The sequence below is a fragment of the Stegodyphus dumicola genome, chromosome 12 (genome assembly GCF_044657685.1).
Source record: "Stegodyphus dumicola isolate Sdum_Otavi_A_Nest chromosome 12, ASM4465768v1".
NCBI lineage: Eukaryota > Metazoa > Arthropoda > Arachnida > Araneae > Eresidae > Stegodyphus > Stegodyphus dumicola.
Genome location: NC_140779.1, coordinates 72,976,199 through 72,997,491, shown reverse-complemented (window position 1 = coordinate 72,997,491; position 21,293 = coordinate 72,976,199). Strand labels below are relative to the sequence as shown.

Sequence of the window (21,293 nt, the reverse complement as noted above, 5' to 3'; positions counted from 1 at the left end):
CTTCAAGGAAATGCATAAGAGAAAATGAATACTTTCTGATTATGTGTAACCACCCTGAAAGTCAGCAACTTCTTAATAACTCATTTTCACCAGGCTAATATGTGAGAGGCAACAGGAATTTTGAAAATAGTGGAGCATTAAAAATTACATAAATGAATTAATAAAATAATAATGTAATCAACTAATAAGTCTATAATAATTTGATCAATAAAGTAATTAAATTAAGTACAAGAAACATCCATAACAAAACACATTTCTAAAAAAATTCTTATATAGATTTGTGTGCTATTGTTCTCCCTATGTTTACAATGATTGTTGTTGCTTAAAAAAACATCAGAGACTTGCACAAATTTGGAATTTTGCACACTGTTGTTTTCCAATAAGCAGAGTGTTCTGTTTATGCTTAAAAAAATTGTCAGAGAATTTTAGAAATTTGGCATTGGTGCACAAATTTTGATCCTTAAAGTTCCATTGTTTATGAAGTACAACTTCATGGAATGAAAATTTTGCTCCCTCTACTGTTGGGTAAACTATCATATTTCTGGAAAAAAAAATTTTTTTTTTTTTTAACTGACGAATTCCACAATCCCACTACAAGAAAAAAAAATCACTCAGTGTAACAAAGCAAACACTAATGACAGATTTAAAGGTGGACATCCATGCTCATTTGTGGCATGGGTACTTATACCTAAGTTGCCACGTAAATATATTTTGGCAATATTTTAAGGGAGGTGCAGATAATCTAAAAATACCAGAACTGGTTAGGGCCTTTTCTCAGTTTAGAGTGGTACCAATTGTACCATCTGTAACGGAGTTTGTTACTGTTATACTTATGTGTGCATAAAACTGTTTCTTTTTTTTTTTTTTTAAACCCAGAAGAGCTGTTACTTTTGTGGTAAAAATTTACTCTACGTACCTCTTGGCAAATCGTTTCTTTTTCGACACCAAGATCAGCGCCAGGAGGTGCAAGTAATCTAAAAATACCAGAATTGGTTGAGGCCTTTACTCTGTTGCTTAGAGTGGTACCAATAGTACTATCTGTAAGGGAGTTTGGCACTGTTGTAATTATTGTTTGCATAAAACTTTTTTTTTTTTTTTTTTTTTTTTTTTTTTTTTAAGCCCAGAAGGGCTATTACTTTCATGGTAAAAATTTACTCTACGGTACCCCTTGGCAAATCGTTTCGATTTAGAGTGGTACCAATTGTACCATCTGTAACGGAGTTTGTTACTTTTATAATTATGTGTGCATAAAACTGTTTCTTTTTTTTTAAAACCCAGAAGAGCTGTTACTTTTGTGGTAAAAATTTACTCTACGTACCTCTTGGCAAATCGTTTCTTTTTCGACACCAAGATCAGCGCCAGGAGGTGCAGGTAATCTAAAAATACCAGAATTGGTTGAGGGCTTTACTCTGTTGCTTAGAGTGGTACCAATAGTACTATCTGTAAGGGAGTTTGACACTGTTGTAATTATTGTTTGCATAAAACTTTTTTTTTTTTTTTTTTTAAGCCCAGAAGGGCTATTACTTTCATGGTAAAAATTTACTCTACGGTACCCCTTGGCAAATCGTTTCTTTTTTTGCCTCAAGATCAGTGCCAGGAAGGATGGGTGGCAATTTCAAGATGGCCACTACCCAAAACCAAAATAAGAAGTCAATGTACATATCAACATATTTTCACTTAAAAAAACATCAGAAAATTGCACAAACTAGGCATTGCATACTGCCTTAACTTTTCCATGTACACATCGATCTATTTTCACTTAAACAAAAGTAGTACTTTTCTGTATAATCAGTAAAGAAATATGTCATTGTGAAATTAGACAAAAAGAACCTTAGATTGGGAAAGATTTTGATTCAGACTTTATCAATTTCAAAAGTAATCAGACTTAGATCTCTACCTTCCAAAAAAAATTCTTGTTATTATTAATGAGGAGTGGCAATTTTTTATGAGCTAAGTTAAATGTATGAGCACTATCTGTGAAGGAACTGATTTGATTTGTTTTTAAATGTATATTTCTCCTGATCATCAATTTGTATAATCTTTATTTGAATATCTAACCCCTTTTTTTATGTTTTGTTTTTATTTCCTGTCAATGAGGGATATTTTGTATGAAAATTAAGAAATGTAAGTTCAAGATAGCAGATTGCGTGTTTGATACAAAATTTAACTTCTTTTTACTTGTAATAAGCATCCCTAAGTACTGACTTTTAAATTACTGAGATATATATTCTGGTAAAAGTAATGTATTTTTTCTCTCTCTTACTACAGGGTGGTTGTTTTGTAAGCTTTTTTTGCCTGACAGTTTTTATTGCTTGGCGAATATTTAAAAAAGTTCAGAAGTATGAACTGCCTGCTCGTGATGTCAGTAAGGGACATCGCTGGTGCCCTATTGACACATTTTCAAATACAGCATATTGCAGTGTTTGCACTAACCTTATTGTTGATGGATATTACTGTGATTCATGTGGAGTTTGTGCTGATCATTCATGCATCAAAAAAGCTGACAAAACGCTGAATTGTAAAGCATTGGCATGTGGTGGAACTTCTATGTCTCATCACTGGATTAAAGGTTTGGATTTAAGAGTACATTACGGATAATCCTTCCTTTTTGTTTTCTGAACCAAAATTCAATTTGATGTTCATTTTAAATCTTAATTGTATATTAACAATAATATTATATAATAGTGTAATATATATTTGAATTTTTAAATAAATCTATATATATGTATATACGAGGGTTGGAACTTTAATAGTGGCAACTATTTATTTACAAGGAATACAAAAGTGATTCATGTCACCATGTTTTACAGTCCTTCAATATAGTCGCCAGCATTGTGTACAACCCATTTCCAACGATGTGGAAGTCGCAGAATACCTGTAGCAGCGCCTGTTTTGTTGATAGTTTGAATGGACCGGTCTACTGCCGCAAGAATCTCAGGAACAGTTTGGAAGCAAGTGCCACGAAGTGGTTCCTCCATCTTAGGAATTTAGTCACAAGGGCTTAGATCTGGGGAGTATGGTGGATGGTAAAGCACTTCCCAGCCCCATCGCTTGAACAAATCAGTCACAGCTTGCGCTGCATGCAGCCAAGCATTGTCATGCAAAATGAGAGGAGCGTTCTGCAGAAAGTGTCGCCGTTTTTTTCTCAAAGCTGGTCGGAGATTGTGCTCCAAATATGAGCAGTAATACTGCGCAGTGACTGTCTGCTGTGGGGGAACGGTATGCATTAGGATGACACCATCACAGTCGTACACGAGAATCACCATAACTTTCACATTGCTGGGGTTCTGACGAAATTTCGAACGTCGTGGTGACCCGTGATGACGCCATTCGTTTGATTGGTGTTTCAGTTCTGGCTGGTACGATCAGGCTCAAGTCTCATCCAGCGTAATGATACGGCATAAAAAAGCATCTCCTTCGCGCTCATAGCGCTCCAGGTGGGTTCGGGCAGCATCATATCGTAGTCATTTCTGCATTTCCGTCAATTGATGTGGAACCCATCGTGAAGCAATTTTTCTCATGGACAGGCGTTCCTTCAGAATATGCAGCACAGTCGTATGCGCTAATCCTGTTTGTTCGGCCAGCTGATAAATCGTTTGGCGGCAATCTCTGTCCATTAGTGCGGCAACAGCTTTCACGTCTGCATCGCTGACACTCGGACGACCTGGCCGCAGCATGTCTGCCACGTTTTGGCGTCCTTGATTGAATGCTTTCACCCATCTTCTACAGTTCTGTAAGGCAATGCAGATTCCCCGCAAGCCTCTTGAAGCCCTTGATGACACTGTCGTGCTGTACAACCTCTGGCACATTCAATTTTTATCTAACATCGTTGTTCTTGTTTTGAAAACATCCTGACAACACTTACTTTAGACCGCGAGCTAATACAAGGATTCATTCTTTGCGTCACTCCGCATGCGCGTGACATAGGCAGGACGAGTCTTTTTGCTGAGAGGTAAGGTAGGTATGTAGTTTACGTGTGGTGTACGCAATATTCTTTGGTTTTGTTGCGTAGCGTTTTTTCAGCTGTGTTGCCACTATTAAAGTTCCAACCCTTGTATATTGGGTCAGTCCATAAATTTGTGCACATTTTTGGTAAATTTTTAAATAATATAAAAAAACACAATTTAACATTTTAATCAATTACATATTTCCCCCCATTATCTGCAATGTCTCGCCATCTTACAGGCAGCTTTTTTATGCCATTGCTGTAGAAAGACTCCTGTTTTGATGCAAAAAAAAACTTGAAAGTTCATAGTGTACATGCTGTTTAGAATTTTATTTTTTTCCCAGTAAAAAATTTTGTATGGCACAGAATAAGTGAAAATCACTTGGGGCAATATCTGGGGAGTTAACTAATTAACTGCACAATTCCTTCATCTGTGGCAATTTTTTGCCCTCATTAGCTGTTTCTAGTCTAGCCTATTTTTTATTTTCATGACTAATGCTCTTAAAGCAGCTTGTTTCTTTTTTTTACTTTTTTAGATCCATTTTTGCTCAGAGCAGAATTTCTCAATTTTCAATTTAAATTCAACATTGTATGCCTTACATTGGGTGCCTCTTAAATTATATTATTTCAAATTTAATTAATCAAAGCTAGATCATAAAAAAATATTTGGTTTGTTCTCCACAGGTTCTTTTGCCAGGGTCAGTAGGCCATCCTCCTCTTTATTACAATCCTTCAAGAAAAATTAATGCAAATGATTGCATCTTTGCACAAATATGTTTTAATGTGGACACAAAACATACATAATGTTAACAGATACATAGAATTTCAAAGTAAATTTTCAAAATCCAGCATGACGCATGATGCAGGTTTTTCCTTCAGCAATGTGCCTTCTGGCTTGTGAGTTCATATTTCAATGTAAAGAGGTCATGCAGCAGACGTCTTGATTCACAAAACTGTTTCTGAATGACCTGCTTTTGGTGTCAATGCAGAATGGCATTAATATTTTGATTCACAATCCTATCATATTTCTGAATAAAAATTGTTTTTTCAATAAAAAATACTTTTCCGTTAATCTAGTTTTTTTATGCTTTCTTTATTCTTTGATTTGAATTAAGTTTATTTAAATATTGTGAATGAATGAGTTAATATTGTGCTTTTTTAAATTTTCTTTCAAAACAAAAAGTAATTAACTCTGCTTCTATAAATAAACGTAATTTTCCATCTAGGCAACCTGCCTTATGTTTGTCCATGTGATATATGTCAAGTTGATTGTGGTACAGAAGCTGCTCTCACTGATTATCGCTGCTGCTGGTGTCAACGAACTGTTCATAAAAACTGTTTGAGTAAGATGACTGAAAACTGTGATTTTGGCCGTTACCGCTCATTTATTGTGCCACCGTTCTGCATCACTCTAAAAAAAGTTGGAATCAAGGGGCGTCGTCATTTAATAGTTGATGAAGTTCGATCTCCCCCATACAGGCCCTGGAGTCCACTTATTGTTATTGGAAATCGAAAAAGTGGTAACAATGAGGGTGAGCTTGTGCTTCGTGCATTTCGAGCATATCTGAATCCATCTCAGGTATTATCTCTTAGTATCTAATTCTATTTTAATTTGGTTTTGGGGGAAAACATTCTCTTTTAATAGAATTTATTCTGATCTAGCTGGAGTCAAATTGCAGCTTTATAAGAATTTTCTTTTAACCATGCATTAGGCATGGACGTTTTTTGTGCTGCACAATTAGACACATAGGTGACAAGTATTATCCACCTATTAAAACGTATCTAGAATAAAGTAAATAATTTCTGTGCAAGTGTTTCCGTAAGAAACACCAACAATTAACGTTCAGCTGCTGAAGGGCACAACTCAAAAATTCAACATACAGTGTTGCAAACTTGCAACAAATATCACTAAGGAACACATGTTATCCACCCGCTTAATCTAGGGTTATATTTAATTCTTTCAAAATATTATTGAAAAAATTATTCTTAAGCTTGGCATCTAAAATAATATCACAGATATCTGTTTAAATAGTTTTAACTTTAAAAATATAGATTTTGAGATTCAAATTCTCATAATAGTTTCACTAGCGTAAAATATCTTTTATTTTTGGTCCTCAAAATAGGTAAAAATTCCATCTTGATTATTAAAATGGTACTTTAATCTGTTATGTTATGTATATATGGAAAATCAAGTTGATGTGGAGCGAAAAAATATAATATAGGAATCTAAAAAAAAATTATGAAAAATTGTTTAATGTAATAGAAATGCTTTGATGAAAAAATAGAGTAAAACTTATTTTATTCAAAAATTATTGAGAATGTAATTCAAGAAAAGGACAATGAATAAAATGTTAATAATAATCATATATGCAAGTCACACTTTTATACTACTTTCATATTGTTAAATTAATTATGTAATATATAATGTGAACATAGATTGCTTTTTATATATTCTTTATAAGTTTGTAAAATAAGCAGTAATTGAAATTAATTAAAAAGCAAAACTCATATTTAAAAATCAGATGAATTAAAGAGATTAAAAGTGATACTAAGTTTAAATGAAAGGTTTGAAAATAAAGTAACTTAATGATATAAATTGTAAATGAACTTAATTTTTGTATTAATAACTGGGAAATAACTTAGTTCTTATGCCGATGATATATATTTGAAAACCATTCTGCTGTTTTACATGTGCACAGTACTTTTTTTTTTTTTCCCCCAGACAGCAGTATATTTTTGCATGTTATTTTTTCAGAGACCTATGTATCTCATAAATACAAAATTGATTGCATTATTCTTTAATGAATAAAATCTAAATCTGTTTAGTTAAAATATTTGCCTTAAAATTCTTGGCACTTTCTGATAATCTGCACTGTTCTGAAAAGTATTCACGAGGCAACATGCTATATCACAAAAATAGACAACAATGTCACCAAAATGTATTTATGTAGATACCCAAGTATGCAGGCATAGCTAGACATTAGCAGTTTTGTTGCATTTTTGGCATTTGTTAGTGTTTGTCCTTTTTTTTCCTTGTAAGAATCATAATGGGACTGTGGAGCTTGCCATCTAATGAAAAAGAAAGTGGTACATTTCTTTAGGCATAGAAACAGAGAATGCAAAAATTTGCATTAAGGTTATACTTAGTGTAATACTAGAACTTTATTCCTATAATCATAACAGACATGTAGTGACTTATCGCTATGTCTGAGACAGTCGGATGAAGTTTACAGAGGTTTTAAAACAGCCTTTTCATTTAAACTTTGACTATAAGGGCAGAACTTTGTGCTACAGATAACCACAGCTTGTAGCGATGCAAATAAATAAGCAGAATCAAATAAATTAAAAATATTGATCAGTAGTCTAAGGCTACACAGTTGAATACTAAGCAACAAGCTGGCTCAATAATTTATCACTGCATCAGTTTAAAGTATTGAATGTGGGAAAATCTAACCATGCAGCTTACATTCCAGAAACACTCTCTATCAAGCTTCAACAACCTCAGCTTGAATACACAACCAACTAATTTGCATTCTGGTAAAGGATTGCAGAAAGAAGAAGTTACAGTAAAGGTCCAAATAATAATAACTGATTAGTTTAAAATAAGAACCTTACACACATTTCATGAAGTTGTACTACATCAAGGATTGCATTTCATGGATTAAAATTGTGCACTGATGCCTACTTCATGCAATTCTCTGATTCTTTTAAGTGAAAACAGATTATGATGTACATAGGGAGAACAATAGTGTGTTGCAATACTGAGTTTCTGTATTCTTCAATTTTCGTTTTTAACCTTTTAACTGTCAAGTTATTTTGATGATTTGGGTGCATAAATTGTCAATTTTGTTTTATTTCAAAAATGAAATGTTTGCCTCATAGTCAAAAAAATCAAAAAAATGCTGCGCACTTTGAACTTTAACCTCTATCCTTTGAAACCTTCGGTAAAATGCTGCCATCTGTTGAACTGAAGCCGAAATAAACTTCTCGCGATATATATTAGGGTATAACAATACGGTGCACCCAAAAAAAATTAGCCCGAGTAATACTTCGGGCCTGACATTTGGAATACCAGTGCTGTGCCCGAGATTATTTTGGGCATGACAGATAAAAGGTTAATCTAAAACAGATTGATGTGTGGTATATGAGGAGAAGGAGCCAAAAAAAAGTATAATTATGGGTATTTTTTGTTATTTTACTTGTATTAATACACTGTTATTTAATGTAATTCTTAGTGCACCACTATTTTTAAAAACAGCTGTTGTCTTGTGCATCTTAGCCTGGCAAAATATTAATAACCAGCAGTTTGTGACTTTTTAGGATGCGAGTGTGGATAATCAGAAAGTACCAAAATTTTTTACAGGCATAGAAAAAAGGAGTAAAATATTGCTGAAAAACAATTTCAATTTATAAGCCTGTTTCTTTCAAAAATAATAATAGAAAATAACACATTAAATGCATTAACTTCAAAAATAATGTAGAGAATAACTCATTAAATGCATATATGATTCATTTTTGTAATTTAAAAATGCCAATTTTAGTGCATTTTCTCAAAAAGTAGCATTCTTGTATTACCAAAGTAAATATTCTCCAAAGTAAATATTGTGGGATATTTCAATATAATTTTTCAACCAGGTAATTGATTTGCATGAAGTGCAACCAGAGAAAGGTCTTCAGTGGTGTAAATTAATTACTGCTCATGTCTGCCGCATTTTAGTTGCTGGAGGTGATGGTACTGTTGGCTGGGTTCTTAATGCAATAGACAGCTTAAAGATTGAAGTAAGTTTGTTTATTAGTAAATACTGCAATTTTATTATTCTGTGTAAGATTTGTGCTTCTAATTTTAAACATAAAATTATCTGATTTTTAAGATTTCAAATGTATAGAGAAAATTAAGTGCAAAAACAATAAAATATACCATTGTTAAAATTTTCTTCTTTCAATTAATAATATGTGTAATTTAAAAAAAAATTATTAATGGTAGATTTTTATGGGATCCCATGAATTGTTAAAATGTTATATAAGTAATTTTTGATTTAATTTTCAAAAAGTGCTTTTAATATTTAAACATTTCTGAATCCAAATGATATCAGGAATTCAATGCATTACTAAGAATTCAGTATATGTATTGAGGTTATAGGATGGTATTATTAAAATTCCAGCATTTTGTACTGAACAAGTAATTTATTTATTTTTTAGTGCAAAAATTTTACTTATTTTTATTACTGCAAAAATGTATTTGTGTACACAATATAGTTGTATTTGTATTATCATTTAGCAATTTTATTATATTCTCAAGAGAAATTTTAGTGGAAATAAGAGATTATTGTTGGATGTTTTCACAAAATATGTCATTTTAATATGATATGCAATTTACATGAATTTGTTGGCTAATAAAAATGTTATAGGTGTTCAAAAGAAATGAAAAACATAAAAATGCTTATATGGTTATACTTGATGTGGTAATGATCCTATAATAGATGTGAAGCAAGTGATTGCTGAGACATATATATCTGATATCATATCCATCTGAGATAAGTTTTAGGTTATAAACAACCTTTTTTTATTTAAACAGAACTTGGAACATAATGTCATGCTCTTGTGCTACAATAACCACATTATGATGATGTAAATAAAGAGATGGTCAAACTTAAATGAAACACTGGACAACAGTCAAAGACTATGCAATTAAATACTAAATTAGCAGCTAGCTCAACAAATTTACCATTGCATCAGATTTAAAATATCGACAGCAAGAGACAACAAAGCCAAATAATTATAACTGCTAGAGCTGGCAGAAACTAACCATGTAGCATGTAAATGCCAGAAACACTGTCTGCCACAAATCCGAAAATATCACCATAAATACTCACAACTAATATGCATTCTGCTGAGGAATACAAAAGGAGAAATTATAATAAAAACCAAAATCATAGCAACTAGTTAATTTAAAATAATAACCTTACATCCATCCTTAAGTAATTGCAGTGAAGGTCTATAATAAACTTTCTAAGATTTTAAATTCTAAATCTACAACATGAGACAATTTTTAAAGTCATCAAACTAAATGTTTAAGACTAAATTTAAGCTTTTACAGAAATTTGGATTTTCTTTGGGCAAATTTCATGCCATGACTGTTTAGTTCTTATCTCATCTCCTTCCAGGAATCTGGAAAGAAAAATAGTTTATCAAAAAAATATTAACATTTATATTTTTCAACTTGCTACTTATAATTTCCTCCAGTGGCAGCTCGTAATAAGCACTGTGGAACTGCAGCATCCCCATTCCACTTATTCTTTTTTTAATATTTAATATAGTGTGCTCTTTAGTCTTTAATTCTTTCTTTATACTTTTACAATACATAACCCTTAAGCTTAAAATGTCAATAGCCATCCCAGTATACGAAACTGATAAAAATTCTCTTGAGAGTTCCCATAGCTACATCAGAGGCAGAATGCTGCATTTCAACATTGAAAGAAAATGAAAACTTTTTTAAGGAGCACTAGGAATTCAGAAAGACTAAATGCCCTTGCATTGCTTTCAATAAAGAAAAATTTCCTCAGTTATCATCCAGAGATCAAGGAGAAAATTATTCATCTTTTCGCGCAAATTAATACAAGAAGAATAGATTTCATTTTAAAATGACTAGATAAAGTTTGAACTGTAACAATTTAGGTTAAAATAATTAAGAAATGTTTAATTTTTTCCTTGTAAGATTTCATGAAGTTTCAAAATAAATTTTCTTTTTATACATGTTTGTTTCCTTTTACACAATTTTAAAACAAAGGTTAAATTTTTTTGGAACAGCACCCCCACTAATTTTAGCTACGAGCCGCCACTGATTTCCTCAAAACTTTTCTAACATTTTCCTTTCTCTAAGCTCAGTTTCTCATTCCTACTCTCCAGCATTGTAATATGTGAAAATGTATAGAGTTTCAATAAACTACCTGCTAATCAAAATCCTATATTATTAATAGTAGCTTAGATACACTAGACCTCAATAACATCCTATTTTAAGACTGCATACCTAATGTTCTAAGCTTAATTTTTGTTAAATCTCTAAGTATTGGCTAACTTTGTGTTAGAGATCCTAGCTTATTAAATTCACTATGCTAGATTTTACTTTAATTCAACTCATTATCATTTGCTAGCTCTTAAATTTACCAGTTAACAAACATACTGTATAAAAAACATTAAGCTTCACTGGCATTGAAAAGATTACTCAGTTTGAAATTTACACCACAATATACAGAAGTTGCTAGTACCTATTCTGAAATAGTGCTGAAATTTTTTTCAATACATTCACATTTTTTTCAATCTCTTGGACTAAAATCACATTATTTTGTTTACCTAAAACTAAGAATCCTTCAAGACAGATACATAATTAAACTGAAAAAGCTTCTTCCTGAATAAAATTAGGCAAAACTCAAAATAATAGCGACTGTTGCACTAAAACATTAAATCAACTGAATATTTAAAGAAATGAAATAGTTTTTACGTATCTTTGTTTGTTTGGAACTCTTCCGTTCATTTCCAAAGAAACTCCTGCCAGAACGGGAAGGCACTAATGTGGTTAACACGAATTTTTCTCCTGGGCTGCTAACTAGCCGGCTTGTTCAGTGGTCGCCTGCATTTCTATGAATGGTCTTTTTTATGTATAGATTGCTGCTGGGTTATGTAAATTCTGGCATAGCCAGTCATTTTCTTACTAAATGATGTGCTGTCAAAACCTCTTCTGGTTCGCCTAGAACTTCGGCCATTGGCCTGGCTTATCATCAGTCACCCATTTGCAGCATAAATTCTGAAATGACTGACCTGACCTTTTTTCTGTCATTGTAAGCCTTGTTTATAGCTGGGCCATCTTGTTTGTTTACTTCCCAACAGTTGTTGTTTATAACTTGGTTGGTATGAGGAATCTGTACTTTTCTTTGACTTTTGTATAAATTCCTTGTTTGTTTGTTTTTTTAACCCCCCCTTTTTTTTAAGCTTTGCTGTTTGAAAACTCCTTGAGCATTTATTTATTTATTTATTTTTCTTTAATTTTCCCCTTCTCCAGCCTTCTTAGTTTCCTTTGCGGATCTTGTATTCCGAATGTTTAAACTGTATCTGCTGTATTCCTAGATGGCCGACCAGTGGCTGAGCAATAAAGTCTCTGAACACTAAGGTTAGCTGAACACTAGTTAGGTCCAAGATTCGAATCTGTGAATGGGCTGGCTGCATGGACGTATTCATGGTTTTCTTCACATGTAACATGTAGTATATGTGCTAGTTTTCCTTAGAAAGTCCTCCACAAAGGCATTTAAGCAGATAGCCCTCGAGTACTTTGCCATAATCAAATAAACCAAACCTAGATGGCCCTTCATTGCTCACACTAGGTGATTCCCAAAAAACAACTCTTAGCTTTGGCATACCAGCACGCTCAAAATAATGCTTGATATGGTGTACATTTGCTTTTGTATTTTCACCAGTTTGACCTTTCAGAAACACCACCATTTCCCTCCCTTATTTGCTCATTTAAAATGGGCCCTTGAACTTATTACGAACTTCCCAACCTAGAAAGAGAAAGTTTAATCTTCAATACTTTATCTCTCACCTTAAAAACAACTTTCCACCTTTTCTTGTCATAATATAAGTTATGTTATGTTTGGGCTGTTTCTGAATTTCTAATTACCTCATCTGCTAATTTCTAGGTGGTTGCCATCCTAAATTATGCAGACTTCTTTTGAACAAAAGAAAAGTTTATCAAGGGGCATAATTAACTTTCTGCCTAGAAATAATTCAGCCGGTGTCTTCCCAATATCATCATGTACTGCTATCTTCAAGGCAAATGAGAATTCATTGACTGTGCATGATAAGAAACTATCTTAAAATATTGCATGCCAGGATCTGTGTACAGAATTGTTTTCCATAGTCTGATATTATTTTAAGGGAAGCTTCATTTATTTAAAAATGTATTTGCAACACTTATAGGAAAGCTGTTTTGATGGGAATTATTTGTGTCCACTTTGAGAAATAATCAGTGATTAAGACAAGTATGTATTTTTATTTTTTCACTACGTGGGTAGGAACCTAACATGGCAATTTCCATTATTTCATTATGGAAAATAGTTTTTATGCTATTTAGGCATCCCACCAGGCTATAATTAACATCATTAACTTACTGGCAAATGTTACAGGACTTATTACAAATCAAGGTTTCAAGGTTTGTGACTCAATATGACAAATGTTACATATTGAGTCACAAACTTTTATAGCTGTAGAATATAAAGAACTTCCCTTATTCTCTGGATCTTATTCTGAGATGTTCTGAAATTGACACGTCATGCAATTCCTCTACCTGCTATCCTACTTGCATAAGCATGGCCCTTACTGCAAAAGCCAATGCCTTTGTGGAGATTTCTAATTTGGCATCCACTTCAGGAAATTTCAAAATGGAGCTTGTATTATATTAATGCCACTTTAAGACTGTCAAATGCTGTATTTGTTACTGCTGTAGTGAACCTGGTCTTCTTTTTTTTTTTTTTTCTTTTTAAATTTAACAGTGGCTGCTTTTTAAGTTTAATATTGGCTAGTTAACATTATTTGAATAATCTTAGCATTGGGCTTCTTCCTTTATAATAAGTTTGCGAATTAGATTTTCTGCAAAATAAAATCAGTTAACTCTTCAGCCTTAGTTTGTTGCTTATAGTTTCATTTTATCTTTCACCATCCTGCTGGAATGTACATACTGAGTTATTAGTACGAGGGCCATCCAGGAAGTAGATTACGTTTCCGTCTGTGTCCGCTAGGGGCGGGGCTAGCGCGGCCATCTTGGGGTCAGAGCGTTGCGCAGCTCAGTCTGCATCTAGCCGTGCTAGTGAGAGGTTCGTGCTGTGCTCCGTTCAGATACTGTGACGGTTTGAAATGTCTGCGTTAATTGAAAATCCCGCGAGCTGCGCTCAGTAATAAGGTTTCTGACTGCAAAAAACTGTAAACCGATAGAAATCTATCGGCAGCTTCGTGAAGTGTATGGGGACAAACATTATCACTGAAGGTGGAGTGCGTCAGTGGGTCATAAGATTTCAAAATGGCCGAACCAATGTTCACGACGAAGATCGAAGTGGGAGACCCAGCATAGTGACCGCCGAACTTCTCAAAAAAGTCGATGCTAAAGTCCGTGAAAATCGAAATTTCACAATAACGGAACTTTCTTTGAGTTTTCCACAAATTTCGCGAAGTTTGTTGCACGAAATCATCAGTGAAAAGCTTGGTTACCACAAGTTTTGTGCAAGATGGAAGGCAAGAAGAGGTAACGAAGTGGTTGAAGGCGCAGGCGGCCGAATTTTTCGACGAAGGAATTTCCAAGCTCGTACATCGCTACGATAAATGCCTTAATTTGTATGGTGACTATGTAGAAAAGTAGTATTTGAGTGTGGCTTTCATCTGTATATAATAAAATTTGTTTCCTATACTTTGTTTATTTTTTTATTCCAAAACGTAATCTACTTTCTGGATAGCCCTCGTATTTTACTATGGCAGCATTCTGGGACAAACAATAAGTTGAGTTTAGTGCAAATTTAAAATCTGTCACCGGTAAGTTTGGCACTGGCAGAAGTAAACAGAGAAACTTATATCACAAATGGTGGCTTTTTGGGCCTTTCTTAATATGGTGGATGTCAGGAGTGGAGCAGGACGTGTAGTGCCTCAGTTCAGTGTGGCAAAATACATGTTATCATTCACCATGAGGCATGCTTTCACAAGGGTGGTTTAACCCCTTAATCTACAATGACAGGCAGAGCCCGTGTACGATGGTCAGGCCAAACCTAACTTTCATGGGCATAGCCGGCGTACGATGGTCTGACCAAACCTAACTTTCACGGGCATAGCCCGCGTGCGGTGATCGGGCCAGAAGTGAATATTACGTGGAATATTTGATACGCAATTACAGTCTGATGCAATAATTGTGGTAGATGCAAGTATTACAAAATGTTTATTTATACAAAACTCCAAAATACAAAATTAGTAATCTGTAATGGTATGATATATTTCAAAGCATTCTGGTACATGTAACGGAACTTTACACTTTTTACACTTGTGGTCTATGTGGATTATCTCGTACTTGATCTGCATACTGATTCGTTTTGGTTACAATAATGTTCCAAAATATGTCATCAAATATTAGATTAAATATATCAAATTCTCCTCTACTTCCTCCTAATTGACATAAAGCTTCCTCTCTTATGCCAGGAGTCATCGTATAGTCCCAGATTTTTAGACTATTTCTTATTTCTTTCCAAAGCCAGGACTCTGGTAGTTAATCGTCATTGGATGTATCATCAATAATTATTCACCTATACTTTCTTCGAAAATTACATAATTCGTCATGTTTACGATTGCCCGGATTAGCATGTTACACAAGTCGTGCAAATGTCCCGAACTCTGCACGAGCTTGTATACAATTTCGGCCCAACATCTTCGAATCTAAATCATAGGTTAAGGGGTTAAAGGACTTCCAATTTACAGCTCTCACTTCGAGGTTTACCCAATAAAAATTTATTGATGCCTTTGTACTAGCTCAGTACCTGTTCTCGAAGTGCAGCAGTTGCTATAAGGACCTTCAGTAATTCTGAAGTCAGGTAGAGTTAAAAGTGAGTTTTTAATGGTTCTTAAAATGGTCACTACTGAACTTCTACAATCAAAAGTAATAGTTGTTATCTTCACCTTGTGACATAGTCCATTAATTTGTTTGGGTGCCTCTTATATAGGTTATACTTTATCTGGTAATGCTACTTTAGTCCTATAACCTTAACAGATATGAAGTGAATTATCACTATGTCTGAGATAAACATAATAAGGTTATAAACAACCTTTTTTATTTAAACAAAAACTAAAAGTACTTAAACTCTTTTATTTAAACAAAAACAGAAGCTAAAAAATAAATAAATAAATAAATAAGAGTATAAAAGGCATACTCTTATGCTACAACAACCACAATTTCTGGTGATAAAAATAAAGAGAACAGTCAAATTTGAACTAAATGTTGAACAGTAGTCAAAAACTACACAGTTAAATTCTGAACTAAAAGCTGACTCAACAAATGTACTGGGGCTCAGATTTAAAGTATTCTCAGCAAGAGACCGCAAAGCCAAATAATTATAACTTCTAGAGGTGGCAGAAACTAGCCAGGTAACATGAAAATGCCAGAAACTCTATCACAAATCCAAAAACCTCAGCTTAAACACTCACAACTAATCTGCATTCTGGTGAGGAATACAGAAAGGAAAAATTATAATAAAGACCAAAATCATAGTAACTAGTTAATTTAAAATAATAACCTTACATCCTTCCTTAAATAATTGCAATGAAGGTCTTTAATGACCTTTCTAAGATTTTAAATTCCAAATCTGCATCATGAGACAATTTTTACAGTCATCAAGTTAAATGGCTAAGATTAAAATTAAGCTTTTATAGAAGTTTGGATTTTCCTTGGGCAAATTTCATGCCATAACTGTTTAGTTCTTATCTCATCTTCTTTTCATTTGCATTCTGGTGTGGAATACAAGAAGCAGACGTTACAGTAAAGACTGAAATCATAATAGCTGATTAATTTAAATTAATATCCTTGTATTCTATTTTCTTACTTTAGAAAATTAAATATTCAGTTTAATAATTTTATGCTACTTGAAGATTTATTAAATAAAAAACATAATTAATTTTTCTGATGACTTACATGTATTGGTTTTCACAATTTTTTTTCATTTATTAATTCAGTCTCTTGAGCTGTTTTTTATGTATTAATTCAGTCTCTTAAGTTATATTTGAATGAAATAGCTTAATTATTTTACTTGTTTAGATCATGTCTATCTTTAATGATGCCTTCTGCTGCGCCTTCTTTTCCTTGCAAAAAATAAGTCTTATTTATTTAGTGTTGAAGTCTTATTTATTTATATGCAATTCAATTAACAATATAGATATATATCAAAAGCATAAGTATAAAAACTTAAGTACTCTAATAATTATTCAATATCAGCAAGCCAGAAAATATATAGTGCATATCTAAAGATGAAATACTTTGCTCATAATGCATTTGTGTGCAATTTATTAAATGTAATTCTGTTGTTAATAAATTATCAATTATTTCAGTTACTTTAGTAACTGGTTTACCATTTTCAGCCTCAGCCACAAATCTGCATCTTACCATTGGGTACTGGCAATGATTTGTCTCGCGTTTTAGGTTGGGGTTATTGCTTTTCTGGAGAAGTTGAAGTGCGAAAAGCTTTAGATCAGATATCAGCAGCTACAGAAGCCAGATTAGATAGGTAAGTGCAGCAAATTTGTATTTATAATTTGTAAAATAACTCATTGTATAAAATAATAATGGATACACACAACTTCCAATTAATTGTAGGTAGATTAATGGTAAAAAGATAAAAGAAAGAAAGAAAAGTTTTTTTATTGTGGAATGTTGATAAATTATTATTACAAACTGTCAGTGTAAAACAAAACTACTGTCTAAAGAAAATACAGAAATAAAAAGAAAATTGTGTGGCATAGCTATGGTGATAGCAACTGATATCTATTATTTGTGATTTGTTTTTATCCACCAAAGTTCATAATTTAATTATATTGCTTAATAACCCATTGTGCAAGGGGGGAGTCTTGTGTTTTAAATGAGTTTGAACCTGATGGCATTTTTCAAGTTCAGTTGTAAATACTGTTCCTCAGTGCTATTTGTAACTTTATTTCTTCATTTCGAATGTCCATTTTCATTTTATCATTTTTCTCATTATTTATGATGTACTTTGTTTTGAATACTGATTTAATTCATTTAAACAAATAAACTTATGCTCCAAATTAAACTACTGGAAAATGCAGGTGAATTGTAACAGAATTCAGTAACTCTTAGGTTTATGATAGGTTATTCCTCTTTCCTGTGTTTCATTTAAGTGCCCTCGGATTAGCCCTGGATAGTGTCCTGGTTATTAATCCTGTAAATCTGGAGTTGACCGCAGTAAATTCACTTGAATGTACCCTTATGCAAGGTATACCTTTTATACTTTTTAAGGGTTCCTTTTTCTTTTTGCTTACAAAAGCATGCCTTTTCCCCCTTTTTTTGGGGGGGCATACCTGGATGTGTATGTTTAATGTGTAGTCTCCTATTTTTTATTTGCCTTTTGTAGAAGTTTCTAAAACGTTTTAGGTATTTAGAGTGGAAATGTGAAAAATCAGCTGTACCATCATAAAAAATGAAATCGTAACTTGTCCATTTCTTGATAAGATATGATAACCTACAGAAATATATGTAGGAGGAATGTGATAATTCCATATAAGTTATTTTAAATTTGAACCAGAGGAATAGTTCTTCCTTATGCAAGTATGAAAGAAATAAGTATCATTCTCGTAATGTTAACTGCTGGGCATTAGAGCTTCATTCTTGTATAAATTCTTATTTAATTTACTGCTGTTATAATGCAGTTGATGGTATTTTTCAGTATGTAAATATAATTTCTATTAGTCAGTATTACGATTTTATAATGTAACTCACAGAAATTGTAATTTATTAAAAATAATGAAGGGATTGTGATTAATAATTTATAAAATTCATGTATCTGAATTATATTTTCGTGACTTCAACATTTCACTCTGCAACATCATTTGGAGTCATGATCTCCAGTTTAAGAAACACTGTTTTAGATATTTTAAAGGGGCAACATATGCTATATATAATAAGATAATTTAGATTGAAGTAATAATAAAACAGATTTTCAGCTATTCTTGAAGAAAACATGCTGTATTTTCTCTTTCTTAAGCTGTGTTGACATTCTTTCAGTCAATAAGAAAAAATTTTTGAAAGCCATGTGCAGGACTATCTCTCTGTTGAAAACATTTACAGCATCCAAACAATGCAGAAGGATGAAGCTGAAAAAGTGTGCATTTAGTATTGCAGCTCACAAAAGATGAAGGTTTTGGTTTAGGTAGAAAGGTTTTAATTCTCAGAATTTTGAGTTTGAGTTCTCAGTTGGCTAAGTCATGAGCATTATGTAAGCTGTATGATATAGGTTTAGCTAGAAATGACTCAGTCCAGAAAGGTTATTACATTTTTAAAAATAAAGAGAAAAATAGCCAAATTAAAAAAAAGGGGGGGAGGAATTAAAAGGCTACTACTAAATTAAATTATAAAGCTGATTTTTATATTTTTTATCTTACATATATACACACTTTTGGTGCAGCCAACTGCAACAAAAAAGGGTGATGTACATCTACACGTTATAGCAGTCCCATATACAAAATTTCAATGGTCTAAGGCTACTCATTTTTTAGTTTTGTAAGATAAATACACATGTATATACAGACATCATGAAAAAATAGCTTCTGAATCTATTTTGCAGTATGTTTTGGGAAAACGTGACCTGTCTGTACAAACAGGTAATATGAAAAAACATATTCATGTGTTTTGAAACACTATATCAATAATTTTATGTTATTACTAATCATAACCTTATGTAACAATAAAGCAAAGAAATTACAGAGGAACATTCATATGGATTCAAGAGTGTTAAAAATGGATATTTTCATTAAAATATGATACCCACAAATTTTCACTATTTCATCGTACAAGGAAGTAAAAAGAAGCTTCGGTTTCTTGATTAAAAATAGGGCCTCACCAGTGATAACCTCTAAATGCTAGTTGTTCAACCTGGGCTCATCCTAGGCAAACGAACTGGCTGCAGCATTGTTGGTTTTCAATGGTTTCACCATATATAATGTGAATACAGGCCAGTTTCCCTTAGAAAGCCTTTTTAGTTTTAGTTTCTCTTAAAAAGTTATCCCTCCCTTCAGACAGATAGCCCTTAGATACTTTGCCATATTCAAATAACCTAACCAGACACAGTCCTGTTATGCCACAACAACCCTATCTAGCAGATATCTCATCCTGACTCACTATTAATATGATTCTACAGGATCAAAATTTCTAGGCCATTCAAGCAATCTAAAATAATGTGTAGATATTTCTGACAGTTTCTGAAAAAAATCACCCTTTCAGTATTCCATTAATGCCCAGATCCTGGAGCAAATCCATGTGTTGTAATGGATGATACTTCGAAAATGACGAAGTAATAATATTTTACATTTCAAATAAGACTGCCTAAAATTATTTCCATAAACTTTTTAAATATAGGATAAAATGTAATTAAATTTGAATTCTACTCATCCTAATCTGGAGGTTGTTTATATATTCCCATGTCCCACGTTGTTGCTCATTCTTGCTCTTTCATTATCTTTACTTTCTTTTCCTTGCTGTTTCCTCTTGGCAGCATCCAGATCATACTGGCCTTAAACAGCCATCTTTCATTTTAAAATTTCTCAATACTAGGAATGATTTTGTTGCATTTTCATCAGTAGAATATACCTTATTTATATCAGCAGCAGTCTTTTTTTTTTTTTTTTTTTTTTTTTTTTTTTTAACTTGGATTAGCATTAAGCTATTAGCTTCATTTCAGGCTTTTTCAATGAAATTTGTTGCAATAAAAGTAGTTTCTTACAAAATATACCTGAAATACTTATATTTCAATTATAACATTTATGATTTAAAATTCAGTTATTATTAATATTAACTGCCAACAAGCAATCAATAGTTAGGTAAAAACTGTAGTGTTTGTTGTGGAAATCCATTACTATACCAAACTTATTTATTATTTAAAAATCCAGACAAATCTAAAATTTTAAATATTTTTGATGCCACATATTTAAAATCAAGTTATTTAACTTAAATATTTGTGAGTTTATGTTATAAATTATGATATGAATAAACTTCTTGCTTGCTTTTTATATTCTAAAAAAAATTTCTTTTTGTTGCAGGTGGAAAATCAAAATTGTGCCAACAAGACATTTACCTATTCCACATCTTACAAAAGTAGGTATTACTTCTAAGAATAAAAACGGAATATATTTATATATCTAATTCTATTGACTCTAGTCATAATAGTCTTTGTGAATAATAAATATCTGATGCATATTTTTATAGGAGTATTTCATGAATAATTATGCATCAGTAGGAGTTGATGCTTTGGTGGCTTTGAATTTTCACAAAACAAGGGAATCTAAGTTCTATCTATTTGGCAGCAGATTAATAAATAGGGTAAAGTATTTTTGTTTAATTAGTAGACAATAGTAAAGACTGAATAAAATGACTTTTTTTTTTGGCTTACTTATTGTTTGTTTTCCTCTGTAATTTCTTTGCTTTATTGTTACATAAGGTTATGATTAGTAATAATATAAAATTATTGATATAGTGTTTTAAAAAATATGAATATTTTTAATGCTGTGGAAAAATAATTTTTTGTGATCCAAGATCAAGTATACTTTA

General features: G+C 32.4%; 1 protein-coding gene across 3 annotated transcripts in view; it reads left to right on the top strand.

Moving 5' to 3' along the window:
- The window catches only part of Dgkepsilon (diacylglycerol kinase epsilon), a 61,101-nt gene that overhangs the window by 3,505 nt on the left and 36,303 nt on the right, over window positions 1-21,293 (top strand). For all 3 annotated transcript variants that reach the window (XR_015038233.1, XM_085806569.1, XM_085806570.1), the window contains exons 3-8: window positions 2,269-2,569; window positions 5,173-5,525; window positions 8,582-8,725; window positions 17,099-17,244; window positions 20,786-20,840; window positions 20,952-21,065. Coding sequence is in view for 2 of the 3 variants with exons in the window: in XM_085806569.1 (XP_085662695.1) it covers window positions 2,269-2,569; window positions 5,173-5,525; window positions 8,582-8,725; window positions 17,099-17,244; window positions 20,786-20,840; window positions 20,952-21,065 (1,113 nt within the window). In the remaining variant the exon portion in view is untranslated. The remainder of the gene's footprint in view (window positions 1-2,268; window positions 2,570-5,172; window positions 5,526-8,581; window positions 8,726-17,098; window positions 17,245-20,785; window positions 20,841-20,951; window positions 21,066-21,293) is intronic.